General features: G+C 39.7%; 1 protein-coding gene across 21 annotated transcripts in view; it reads right to left on the reverse strand.

The window, feature by feature from the left end:
* CAMK2D (calcium/calmodulin dependent protein kinase II delta) overlaps positions 1-12,629 on the reverse strand; it is a 1,797,486-nt gene extending 1,784,857 nt beyond the window's left edge. For 6 of the 21 annotated variants that reach the window (XM_044061602.1, XM_044061596.1, XM_044061598.1 and 3 more), the window contains exons 1-2: positions 12,230-12,625; positions 11,217-11,311 (exon numbers count right to left, since the gene is read on the reverse strand). In XM_044061602.1, coding sequence (XP_043917537.1) covers positions 11,217-11,311; positions 12,230-12,294 — 160 coding nt within the window. In that variant the 5' untranslated portion in view covers positions 12,295-12,625. Of the gene's footprint in view, positions 1-11,216; positions 11,312-12,229 lie in introns of all 21 variants that reach the window. The other 15 variants (XM_044061589.1, XM_044061587.1, XM_044061591.1 and 12 more) reach the window with 5 other exon arrangements.
* Between the last annotated feature and the right edge of the window lie 697 nt (positions 12,630-13,326).

Genomic DNA, 13,326 nt, shown 5'->3' on the forward strand with positions numbered 1-13,326 from the left:
CATAGTTAAGTGTGTTTATTAAACATGCTGCCTCTATCCACAGCAGCAAAAATGTAAACAACATTATTACTGATACAAATGGTTAGTCTCGGAGAAAAAAATATGAAAAAAGACACACACACACACACACACACACACACACACACACACACACACACACACGATGCGAATGGCTGATAAGATTAGAAATTCCTGTGTATGCGGATTTGAAGTGAAGGCTTAGCACCTGATGCGAGAGAATGGAGGATGGAACAGCTTAATGTCCCCTGTTTTTTTTTTTTGTTTGTTTGTTTTTTTTAACTCAGGTATTGAATACAGGCAGGCTGGACACATCAGTCCTTGAAGTGGGAGATTTTATACTAATCGGGTTTAGGAGATTAGGCACACTAATTGTCATTAATTAAGGAACATGTATGTCTCTGGTGTTGGTTATTTGTTTGCGTGTGTTGGGGATGACTGGCACAAGTGCTGCTGTCAAAGGACACTTTTCTTGTGTGCTTCCTGAAGTAATGCAGTTTACACCTGAACTTTCAGTTTTGTTCTGAAATTGCAGGAACATGCCCACCACTGCAGCTCATTCTTTTTAAGTAAAGAAATAAAAAGACAAGTATTATCAAAAACCTCAACAAAAGGTTTTCTGTTGAAATGTACATCAGGTTGCAAGATCATTACAGTACGATCTACAGAAGGTCAGACCCGACATGCTCCCAGGAGAAGCCACAAAACACAAAGATAGGTGCACATTTACAAATTCTGAATAAAATCTATTTCTGCCCATTTAAAAATAACATTACTTTACTAAGATGATGTGATAATGACCACTTATGGCAACAAGCCCAGATTTTAAATTGTATTCTTATTTTGGCACTCAGAATACTTCACATGTGCAGTTTGGCAGTGTCACTGATGTTCCATTAAGAGAAAAAAACACAAGTAAAGATTACTTATTTAAGTGTAAGCAATTTGTCAAATGCAGCAATTAGTTAGGAATGACAAACATGTTTACTACTTTGAACATTTCACATTCCACTGTACTATTTCGCTGTACAACCTTTCTGAATCCCTTTCCTGAAGGATGCGAAGATGAAGGTCCCAGACCCATACCTGTCAAATGATATGAATCTATGTATACCATTGACTTTGGCCCTCAGATTTAGACTTGCTCCTCCTACATTTACTGATGTTCCTCAAGATCAGACAATATCAATGTATATATTATTAAATAAATTCACTAAGCTTACTCAAAGATTTCTTTCACTAACTATGAAGGGCCTAATACAGAAAAGACTTTCTATTTTGTAAAATAAGAAAGTGCCCCTTTTTCTGACTTTCTGCTATGATTTGCAAAGGCCACAGTTGGCTTCTAATGCTCAGAGGTTGAGAGGTATGCCCAGACTTGCATATCTGCAACAAACAGTGTGCAGAATGCATGCACACCATGCTGAAAGCTGAACTAGGTAACAAATAATGCATTGATTCGCATTGATTCAATACAGTAAGGAGTCAACCACAGAAGGATTCAGTGCAGTAAGGAGTCAACCACAGAAGGATTCAGTGCAGTAAGGAGTCAACCACAGAAGGATTCAGTGCAGTAAGGAGTCAACCACTGAAGACAAAGAAAAGAAACTATTCATGGAACATGCACAGCCGTTGCACATTTAAACTTTATATTTTACTTGCCATTGCGTTTTGACCCTTCTCCCAACATTCTCACCTCATATTCAACTGCTTATAGCTGTCCAGCCCATTTCCATCATCTGACCAGTGCCTCTTATCCAAATCTAAAAAGTTACAAAGAGGCCTAGTCCTTTAAGCACACTCATCCTATTCTGTCAAAACACAATGCTACTTAACTCTGACCTATTCCCAACAGGACCTGTCCAACCAAGCTGAAGACTGCTGAAATCATGTACACAATATTTTACTATGTTGACTGTTAAGCAATGACCCAGTACACATTTATTAATGGACATACTCATCACAGCAGGTATGCACTGTAATCTAGTATGTTGTTTGCACATTATATTGTGAAGGACTTTTACGAGTGGGACATGCTGTTATTTTTAACAAATGAGAGACTGGGGTTTTGTATTTAAGATGGTCAATTTGAAAGAATGGATGGTATTCTGCAAAAGTCTGTGAGCAAGACAAAACCACTAAATAAAACTGACTAAAACATTGGTGGTGTGTTGGTACTAAGTTGCCTGCGGTTCCCTGCATCTTTTATTGGTCTGTTTCGTGAGTCTGCATGTCCTCCCTGTGTTCGTGTGGGTTTCCTCCCATGTTACAAACACATGCGCCTGGAGTGTTTCTCCTCAGGCCTCTGCTGAAAATTAGTTTGTTCCAAGTTGGACTTTCCCAGTAAACAAATGTTAAATGAAAAAAATAAAGAACCTCAGATTCTGATTATGTAATGGAATGCAGAAACATACAATACAAAAGTGGCAACCAGATATTAAGAATCACTTCCAATTTTTAGCAAAAAAAAAGAAAAACAATAATACGAGCAAAACCAATAGCAAAAAGGAACTGATGACAATGATATTAATGAAAATATTCTTTCAGCACCTATAAGGTAGCACTGCAGCCTAACAAGTGATGAAAAGATTATACAAAACATTTACAGAACAGACTGCTGCAAGGTTTTAGTAAACAGGAAAAGACTACAAAAGAAGGCAAAAAAGGTGATGATTACGTATATAAAAGAGGAATAAAAAATGCATGAGAGTGCATTTTTTGTAATTACAGCATGCATCAGTGCTGCTAACATTATAAAGCAAACGTCAGAAAGGCTTAACAGTGTTAAAAAGAGACCGTATGGTATTTCAACAACCACAAACAAACCGGTTGCAAAGTCATACAGACAGTAACAAGAAGAAGCTACAAGATGGTGGGCTACAATATTAACATGAAAATGTTAATTACAGACAGGACTGTTATGATAGATCCAGATGTGTCCCTACCATGCCAGAGAAGAAACCAGTTATCTTTTCTGTCTTTTTCACCAGAATCGTTTCTTTTAATGGTAAAGGAAGTAGAATGGAGGCTGCCACTATACCAAGTACCACTTTGGAGTACAGATAAGCCTGCAAGAAGACCACTTAAAAGAAGGTGAATAAGTGAGCTGGCATGTACCTTCTTCACCATCATCTTCAACCAGGAAATCAGACAGAACGCACCATTTAGAAGTTAAATACTCTGTACTACTAGCTTTTCACTTTTCCCAAACCAGGAAAAGTAAAATGCAACAGGAATACAAAAGATACTGTGGAAGAGGGACTCAGGTTCTCAGAACAGAAGGTACCATACACAGACGTACAGAAAAACATAACAGTTTCACAGAGACGTGGACAAGGAGTAGGAATGATGCAGCTGTTAAACATTCAAATCTCAGTCTTATTCTTTTCCCTGCAGTGCAGCGATGGCAAGGTCAGTCAGCATGCAGGCATTAGCTTTCCTGTGCACACCTAACAATGCACCTTACTAAGTATACATCTGCCTCTTACAGTTCACAATTTTTTTAAACCTTTACTGGCTTTAAGTTTCATCTAAAAAACCTCTGCTACAATCACTCCATGGCACAATGCCTTTAATTTTTGGAGAATCCCCATATAACTAACTGATACTGCCAAACTTCAAGCTTAGTTAGATTTGCTATCAGACAGTTGTCCGTTCAATTACCTACTCTCCACTACACACACAATAATCAGGTAAACATATACCTCATACCTCAACGTGCATGTACACAACCTGGTAGTATGCTTAACAAGCAATCAGAGATACTCAGAGACACCTCTGTATGTATTTCTCCACCATTTTCCTTGAGCTCACTGAACAATTAGTTTACAAGGAATCAGTATAATAATTCAAGAAAATGTTAACTAAAATTGGCTTACATTCTCTTTTTTTCCTTACAAACAGCTTCGATGGCAGAGACTTAACTCCGAATATTGGCTAAGGCTCTTGCCACCCCCATAATGCCATTTTTAGGCAAGGCTCAAAAGACAAACCCACCCCCTTAGAAAACAAAAATGGAAAAAAACTAAGGGTAATGCTGCTCAACGCCAGAAGTCTAAATCTCAAGATGCAGGCACGTGATGCACTCCTCAGCATGGAGAACATCGACGTCTGTTCAGTAACTGAAACCTGGTTCAAGGCTCCTGAGAGCACCCCAGCGCTACCAGGCTATACCTCGTATCATGCTTTTCGGCCCCAAAACCCGGGCCGAACCACAAAGGGAGGGGGAGTGTCCATATTCATAAAGGACACCCACACCTCCAGGTTAGTAGCAACACATGAAGCAACAGAGACCATACAGGTGCAACTAACCAAAGGCAAACTGCTATACAACTGGTAGCATGTTACAGACCACCCTCCCAATCTCAAGAACCCCACTCAGCCTTCCTGAAGACATTGGAGGATATGAATGTATCACAAAATACCATCATACTGGGAGACTTCAACTACCCAAACATAGATTGGGTACATTATTCTAGCCCTAATACCCTAGCCCAAAGGTTCCTGGAATTCATAAATTCAAATGCACTGGAACAACTAGTCACCTCTCCCACTAGGGGAGAAAATATACTAGACATGATCATCACAAACATGGGGACAAAATGCTCCACACCGGAAGTATACCCTTCACTAGTGAGATCTGACCACAAACTAATCACCCTGAATATACATATCCCACCTCCACCCCCAGCACAAAAGACCACAGTGAAAAACTTCTCAAAAGCAGACTTCACTCTTCTTAAGGAGATGGTATCCTCTAAGCCCACTGTGCCAGTGGATACCACATCCCGCAATGCCGAATCCTTCACAAATGCTTTCTATGGACATATCCAGGAATGCATGGATCATGCAATCCCAAACAAATCCAAGTCCCTCTCCACCAAATGTAAGCATCCTGTCTGGTGGACCTCAGCCATAAACAAATTGTATAACAAAAGAAGGAAGCTACTGCACGTCAGAGCGAAATCCCATGAAGGGAAGACGTCTCTGATCAACATTAGCAGAAAACTACGTTCTCTCATAAAAACATCCAAGGCAAACTTTGAGAGAAAAATAGCAAAGGACACTAAAGATAACCACAAAGCCTTCTTCAGCTATGTTAGAATCCTGGGCGGAAACCCTCAGATATGCTCTGAGTTGGTTCACAACAACAAAAAATACACTGAACCCACAGATATTGCTAACATTCTGGCTGGCAGGTTCAGTGCAAACTTCTCGCCTCCTTCACCCCCAAAAGAAGAAATACTTATCCCAGGTGAATGTAATCTCCCTGTCATCTCAGATGTCCAAGTGAGAACTGCCCTAAACAAAGCAAAAAACACAGCATCAATGGGACCTGACGGTATCCCGGGGTGCGTGTTACGAGAACTCCAAGAGGAGCTAAACCCACACATAAAAATGCTATTTAATCTTAGCCTTACTTCGGGTTATGTACCTGTACACTGGCGTACAGCAACAGTGGTCCCACTCCACAAGGGGGGTTACCTCTACAGACCCTGGAAACTACCGCCCCATAAGCTTAACTAGCCTGGTCTGCAAAGCTATGGAAAGAATCATTATGGAACTCATAAACAGAGACATAGGGGACCTACAGACACTTGACCCCACCCAGTTCGGCTTTGTGAAGGGCAGATCCTGCCTTTTAAACCTGGTTGACTGTTTCAAAACAGTCACTAGAGCCACTGATGAGGGCAAAGCAGTCCATACAGCATACCTGGACTTGGCTAAGGCCTTCAACACAATACCCCACTCAGGCATCATAGATAAGCTAAACAGCTTAAAAGTAAACCCCTATGTCACTAGATGGGTTGCAAACTGGCTAAAGGACAGAACCCATAAAGTTAAAATCGCTGGAGCAATGTCAGACTCAAAGCCAGTCACAAGTGGTGTCCCACAGGGATCTGTCCTGGGACCCCTCTTGTTCGGCATTTATTTCTCAGATGTTAAAGCAAACATGGGAGGGCTGTGGCTGACAAAGTTCGCAGATGACTGCAAACTAGGCGCCATAGTCGATACACCAGCTGACACACACATCCTACAAAAGGCCTCACTGAAGCGGACAACTGGTGCCGTAGTCACGGCCTTAAACTAAATGCCAAAAAATGTATAGTCATCCCTTTTGGAAAAAACAAAGTACCCACAAATTATCACATAGACAGCAACCCACTGAGTACAGAAAAAGTAATCAGAGACCTAGGGACCCAAGTAGACAGCAACCTCTCATTTGACACCCACGTTGCCAAAGTGGTTAGAAAAACATTCTACCTTGCACACCTCATCATGAAGGGATTCACATCCAGATCCAAGGATGTCATTGTACCCTTATATTCCTCCCTCATCAGACCCATGATTGAGTACAATGCCCCATTTGGTATGTACCTCACCCGGCACTTGCAACAGCTGGAGAGACCACAGAAGTACCTCACCAAAAGGATCAAGGGTCTCCAACATATGTCTTATTCCACCAGACTAAAGAAACTTCAGCTCTATTCAGTGGCATACCGCCTGCTCAGGGGTGATCTCTGCCTGACGTACAAGGCCATGTCCAATCAGGATTTGATGGACATGCTCCACCTCAAAAAATCCAAATCCATCAGGACCACGAGAGCTAAAGACTTAAACCTCGGCACAAGTATGAATAGGACATGCTGGAGGGATAGATTCATAACCCAAAGGCTTCCCATGCTTTGGAACAGGATCCCAGTTCGTATTAGGTAGAGCCCCTCACTAACTCTCTTCAAGAGAAATCTTGATGAGTGGATGGGAGATCGAAAATTTACCCCAGGGGTCACAGCTAGACAGGGGCACAGTAAACTAATTCTATTATATAAGGGGGCCTTCATTGTGTCACTACTAGACAGAGGCACAGTATTCTAGATTTATTCTGTACATTTTTGTACCATTTCATGGGTTGGCAAAAGCCACATCACTATGGCTAGGCTTACAAATGCCCCAGGGCAGATAGCCTAGTACTATACTATGAAACTATGAAGTAACTGAATCCACTTTTTGTAACCTTGAATCTGGTAAATAATCCAGAGCTGACATATGTAATTATACTGCCAGTGAAGGGCAAACCTTAACTGCACACAGCTTTGTTTCAAATCTGTTTCCATTTCTACTCTCTCTCCCATCTCCCTTTTTCTATGGTCAGCTGAGTAATCCTTGTCCTTCCATAGCCAACCACCAGAGAATTGTCATGGGATCTTTACAAAGTCACCAGTCACGCTACTCTAATTCACAACTAATAGTTTGACTGTCATGACTCTCTTACTATAACTAATACTTTCTCACAATGCAGTTATTTCATCCAAGAGTCTGCCTGTCGCTTTTCACCTATTTTACCTTTATCTTTAACCTTGATCTTTTTATCTCTCCATTTTCCACATATTTTTTGCAATCCATTACACAGCCTTCAAAGTATACCTCTCAATGTCTTAACACAATAATAAGAGACAAAGACGAAAAGTAATGGGGACAAAGTGACAATATTTGGTCTTACATACATAAGATGTAAACGAAATAACAAGCTTTACATTAACATGTATTTTTTGGAGGAATATGAATCTGAAACTCAAACATATGCCAGTATTTAGTGACTGCAATCCATAACGATTTTCTAGAAAACCACACATTTATGGGTAATAAACCAAAAATATAAGGCGAAATCAAGGACATGCTATGAAATCAGGGACCGTTAAGAGAGGAAAATGGTCTCAACCACACTTCCTGAAAATCTTGCTGTAATCTATCAACAGCTATCACCCACCCTGCTGCAGATATCCTTAATATTAATATTTTTCTCAGTACTGACATTCCTCAGCCCTTTGGAAGAAATGCCACTCTACCCCCCCACCAAAAGCCAAGCACATGCTACTCACTCCCCAGCTTTTACCCCATTTCTCTTCTGCTCACATACTTTAAATTTTAGGATTAGCTACAGGCAAATAATAGAATGCAAAGCTTAACAAGGACTATGAACTGCATGGATTCAGGCCATGGCACCACCAACGCTGCATTTCTCCTACCAACAGGATTAACAAAAGCCAGTACTCTGGCTTCCCAACAGGTAGGTGCCTTACTCGTAGATATAACCAAAGGTTGCAATTCTGTTTCCCACTCAATGTAATTCTTATTCTTGTAACTTTGATCAAAATGCTATCACCTGGCTCACTAGCTACTTATTGACCATTAAATGAAAGTGTTAATCAAGCACACACAATCTCCACTAGGCACTTTCTTACTTAATGTTCTCCAAGCATCTGTGCTTGGGTTTTTACAGTTTGTGCTTTTATAAATTTGTTAGTAACATCTATTTACTGTACTCCATAGAAAAGACAGGATATTCACAAGGCAAACTGAAACCCTGATACAGTTACCCCCACCCCCTTCAGGGCATGACCTTTCAAATCTTCTTTGTATCTCAAAGTTTCTCTTCCAGATAACTTGAAATTAATCTTATTAAAAACTAATTTGATTTCTGATAACTCCCCTGTGGGTCAGACACCAACTCCTAATGTTGCATTTTTGCTCATGACATCATCAGCAGTGAAAATAACCAGTCCTTCATGGATTTTTCCATGGAACCCCCAATCCCAACCTACACTCTAGAATTATAGAAAAATAAATAAATAAAAGCTACTTAATAGTATTACCAGACTGTTAGCCTCTTAACCTAGGTCAGCCATTATCAAATAACATCATCCTATAAAAAAAATATATTGTCTGCCATGACAACCAATGACGTTTAACAGTACACCTTGCATCTATAACCTCTTTCAAACTACAGATGCTTCTTTATTTGACTCTGTTGTGATTACCATTACCCGTTCCTCAAAAGAAGTTTTTCTTGTTCCCTGCACATGCACCTCATAACCAGAATGAATGCCTCTCTGTCTTTCTTACCTCACAAACACAGGCTTACACCCTCTACTCTAACTCAGCCTTACAAAAAAAACATATTTTCTAACCCTGTCTTCAATAACCTCACTACAGCAAACAAAACTGTTTCATTGGCAGGGACCCCATCATTGAAAATGCCTTGCCACCTACATTAGAGAACATCCTAATATTCCTCTCTTCACTGCAGAACTTAAAAACACACATATCAAATAAATCCAAGTGCAAGTGCACCTTTCATATTCTATCTCACCCCACTGCTGCTTCTGGACATTGTACAAAGACCTTGCACCCCCTATTTTTGTACATTTTATACTTTCATAATCATCATACAACCATCCAATGCAGAAAAAATTTACTTCCTTAAATTTACTTGTCCAGGTTGTGAAAAGGTCCATTTAAAATCTGTACTCTCACCTAATCACCCAATGAGATAAATAATAGAACAGCAAGTACAGAATACATCACAGGTGTGATGCGCATAACTGACACAGTAACCATCGTATGTATATGCATACTCTGATGGTAAAAGTTACTTCAAAGAGAATACATTTAAAACCAACTGTAAAGGATCTGGCCAACACATTTTATGTTTTTAAGAGACTTAATTAATAGTGTTAAATTTGGGTCCATCACACTACATGCCAAATATGACCTGCTTTACAGTCCTTTAACAATTCAGATTCCAGTGAAAGGGAAGGTCTACAAGAGGGTAGTGAGACCAGCTATGTTATATGAGTTGGAGACAGTGGCACTGACAAAAAGTCAGGAGTCAGAGCTTGACGTGGCAGAGCTGAAGATGTTAAGATTTGCACTACAAGGATGGACAGGATTAGGAATAAGTATATTAGAGGGTCAGCCCAGGTTGGAAGGTTTGGAGACAAAGCCAGAGAGGCAAGATTATGTTGGTTTGGACATGTGCTGAGGAGGGATGCAGAGTATATTGGGAAAAAGATGCTAAGGATGAAGCTGCCAGGTAACAGGAAAAGAGGGAGGCCTAAGATGAAGTTTATGGATGTGGTGAGAGAGGACATGCAGGTGGTAAGTGTGACAGAGCAAGATGCAAAGGACAGGAAGAAATGGAAACAGTTGATCTGCTGTGGCGACCCCTATTGGGAGCAGCCGAAAGAAGAAGAACAATTCAGATTCCTGATTTAGGTCTGCTAGGGGCGACAGCATCTTCCACTGAAAAAATCCAGTTATTTGTAGTTACTCTACTTGATGAGAATCTGAAAGGTTACTGTCTTTAGTACACCTGCTTAACAGCACCATATGTTGAAAAGGTTTGCAGCAATCTAATACCTATTGTCATGAATAACAATGTTACGGTTATATTTAATAATTTTATGTCTTTGTAATTTAATCTACAAAATAAAGAAGCAATGGCAATACTGTAAACGCTTTATACAACATTAGTTTTAGTGACTCCTATTCAAGCAATCAGCAGCAATGACTGCAATACAGTTTTGTCATGTGTTTGTTTAAACACTTCTAGTAAACCATGGCCCTTAAAAACTACAATCATGTACCTAACCACATCTAATTAAAATACAACCTAACAAATCTTGCAGCAATGTAATGGTTCAACTCTTGCAACCACAAGAGAAGTTAGTGTTCCACATCACCAGTTAAGAGGTCACTTAAACTCATCATATAAACAATAAAGTTGCCCATAATAAGAATCTTATAATTCTACTTAACTTGTTTATATAACACAAGATATCTAAACTATACTCATATAATGTTACAATGGGGAATAGAAAAGCATAATTAACTTAACAAATAACTTTTATTGGTCAAATAATTTCTCACTGGCCGTCAAAAAGCAGTCAGAAGATATGCACTAATCCTATGTCTCAGTTATGAAAGTACGCCATACAATCAATCTACTGCGAGATCACAGAAAATTCTACCACCCATACAGATACCTCTAAAAAACATGTTAAGGAACCACAAAATGCATCTACAGGATTAATTAATCATACTTTGAAAGCATAAGTGATGTACAACTTTTCCAGCTAAACAGAGCTAGTCTGCTCTGTCATCCTGCAGTGCTACGCACACACACGCACAGAAGCTACAGGTCTGCATCTTAACCACGCAGTACCCTCATTTTTGGACTTAATACATCAAAAATAAAGCAAATTACTGAATGCATACACACAGGAAATTACAACTAATACTTTCACTGATTCAACCCACCGTTTAAGCATCACACGTCATTATGACATATCTTGCAAAAGAATATGCCAACATTTACAAAAATCATGTTTTAATAAAACATCATTCTTAATACACACCTCTTGCTGAAAGTTTTTTAGTGTTGATAATTTTTGCAGCATATTCCTGTCCTGTTGAAATTTTCATACATCTTCTCACAACTGAGAAAGCTCCCCTGTGAATAAGCAAAGGAAAATGTATCAGTTGTAGTTTTATATTTCCAAGAGCTGAGAAGTGAAAATAATATGGCAGTTAATGTCACAGATCACCATGCTATGCTTCAAAAAACTAACATTTAATTAAATCTATTTAATCTTAAGCGGAGTGTGTGGTTGATTAAATGTGCACTTCCATTCTTAAACATTCCAAAGGTACCACAGAATGTATGTGACACATTTATGAACAATGAAAATATAATTAAAAAGACTGCTGAGATTCAAATAAACAATACTAACACTGTTGGGGTAGGAGGAGAATAACATACAACAATTCAAGCTCTTCATGATCGCAAGTATAGCAACCAGTTGTTTGACAGCTAAGCTACTGGTAGGCAGAATGACAACTATTTGGCGCTGTCATGTAACCACCACTAAACATTTTTTCAAGCCAGATGCTAGTTTGTAATAATTGTTTTTGGGCCCACTTCTGTTTTCAGCTCATGTTGTAAACTGTCTATAGTATGCACTTTGACAGCCAGCCCCCACCCGCTTGACCTTAACATCATTTTTAATGCACGTAAACTATCCTTTCATGTCGAAAGCTTAGGGGATTACATCAACAGCTTTCGAAAAAGTGCCTATATTTTTAGCACAGTTAAAAGTAATTAATAAGTCGCGTCTAGCAATGACCTTGCAGAGGTAGAGTGAAATCATGAAACATTGCATAGCCGATAGTCGCTGCCAGCTGTGCAAGATGAACCCATTTAAGACAGTAAGCACACCAAAAGATCATACTTTCAGGACTCCCAGCCCTTTCATAAATCGTATAGAAATCCCCACTTGACCGTCTATTCCTGTCATTTCGTCCCATCAGTATGGAATATAGGACATGACAAAAGTAGCTGTCTGCCAGGCTTAGATTAGAAACGACTTACTTTCCAAGCTCCTCGAACAGCTGGTACTCGTCTGTAAACCTGGTGCAGGTTGCCGTTGAAGCCATGATGAGCGCAGGAAGACAAGATGGACTGAAAACAGACCGCGTAATGTTTACCGATGCGTCTCTACCTTATCGTGCTCGGTCTCCAAGCTTCTACCGCGCTGTTCTACAGTGAATAAGGTACGCAGGTTATATCTGCGGATTGCGGTTTAAAAAGGTAAACCTCAACACAGTAACCGTTGGCCGGAACGTTGCCTTGTTTCGGCGTTGCGGTGTGTGACAGAGAGCTGCACTGTTTGTATTAGTTAGTGATTACTACTACTGTATCGGTGCTGTCTCCGTACGTGGAACAAGCAGCAGTTCTCTCATTAATGACACTTCAGAGGTTCACTGCAATAGGTCTCATTGCATTTCTATGCTGTTCCATTTCCTTGTCGGCGGCAGCGTCTCTGTTGTCCCACAGCGCCCTCTAGTTGCAAGATGACAGTAGCGTGGCACTGACTGCTACTGAGACAGGTATTACACAACTCTCACAGTGGTAACTGTTTTAAGCTTTATCCTCTCATTACCGGCCTCCTTCATGAATTAGGCTCAAATTCCCTAAATCAAGGGCACTTTTAAACCGATTTGTTTAAATCATTTAGAAAATTGACACACAAAGATGATTTGATTTAGTGTGCATTTTTTTGAAGAGAATCACAAACATTTTGAGGTAAAAATTGGGGCTGTCCACAAAATCGGAGACAGTTGAATTGTGCGTTTGTCCTGGAGCTAAGCTCAGCTGCCCCATACCTTTCAACCTCTTAGGGCAAGAAATCTGGAAAAAGACATAAATAATAGGGGACGTAGGCCAAAAAATAGGAGCAGTTTTAAATATTGTTCTTACAAACGTAGGAAGTTGATAGAATAACAAGTTTTCCATTCGTGTGAATTTCCTGACGGATGAAGTCTGTAACTCGAATGTCTGTCAGTATTTACTGAAATTAATCTTCAAAGATTTGCCAAAGATTGGACAGAAAAATATTTTTTTATGAGGAACAGACCAAAAATATGAGGAAAAAAGTCTAGATATTCTGCGAACATCTGGCTAATTAG

This window comes from Protopterus annectens, chromosome 2.part0 (genome assembly GCF_019279795.1).
Source record: "Protopterus annectens isolate FY-2018-M chromosome 2.part0, PAN1.0, whole genome shotgun sequence".
In the NCBI taxonomy this organism is placed as follows: domain Eukaryota; kingdom Metazoa; phylum Chordata; order Ceratodontiformes; family Protopteridae; genus Protopterus; species Protopterus annectens.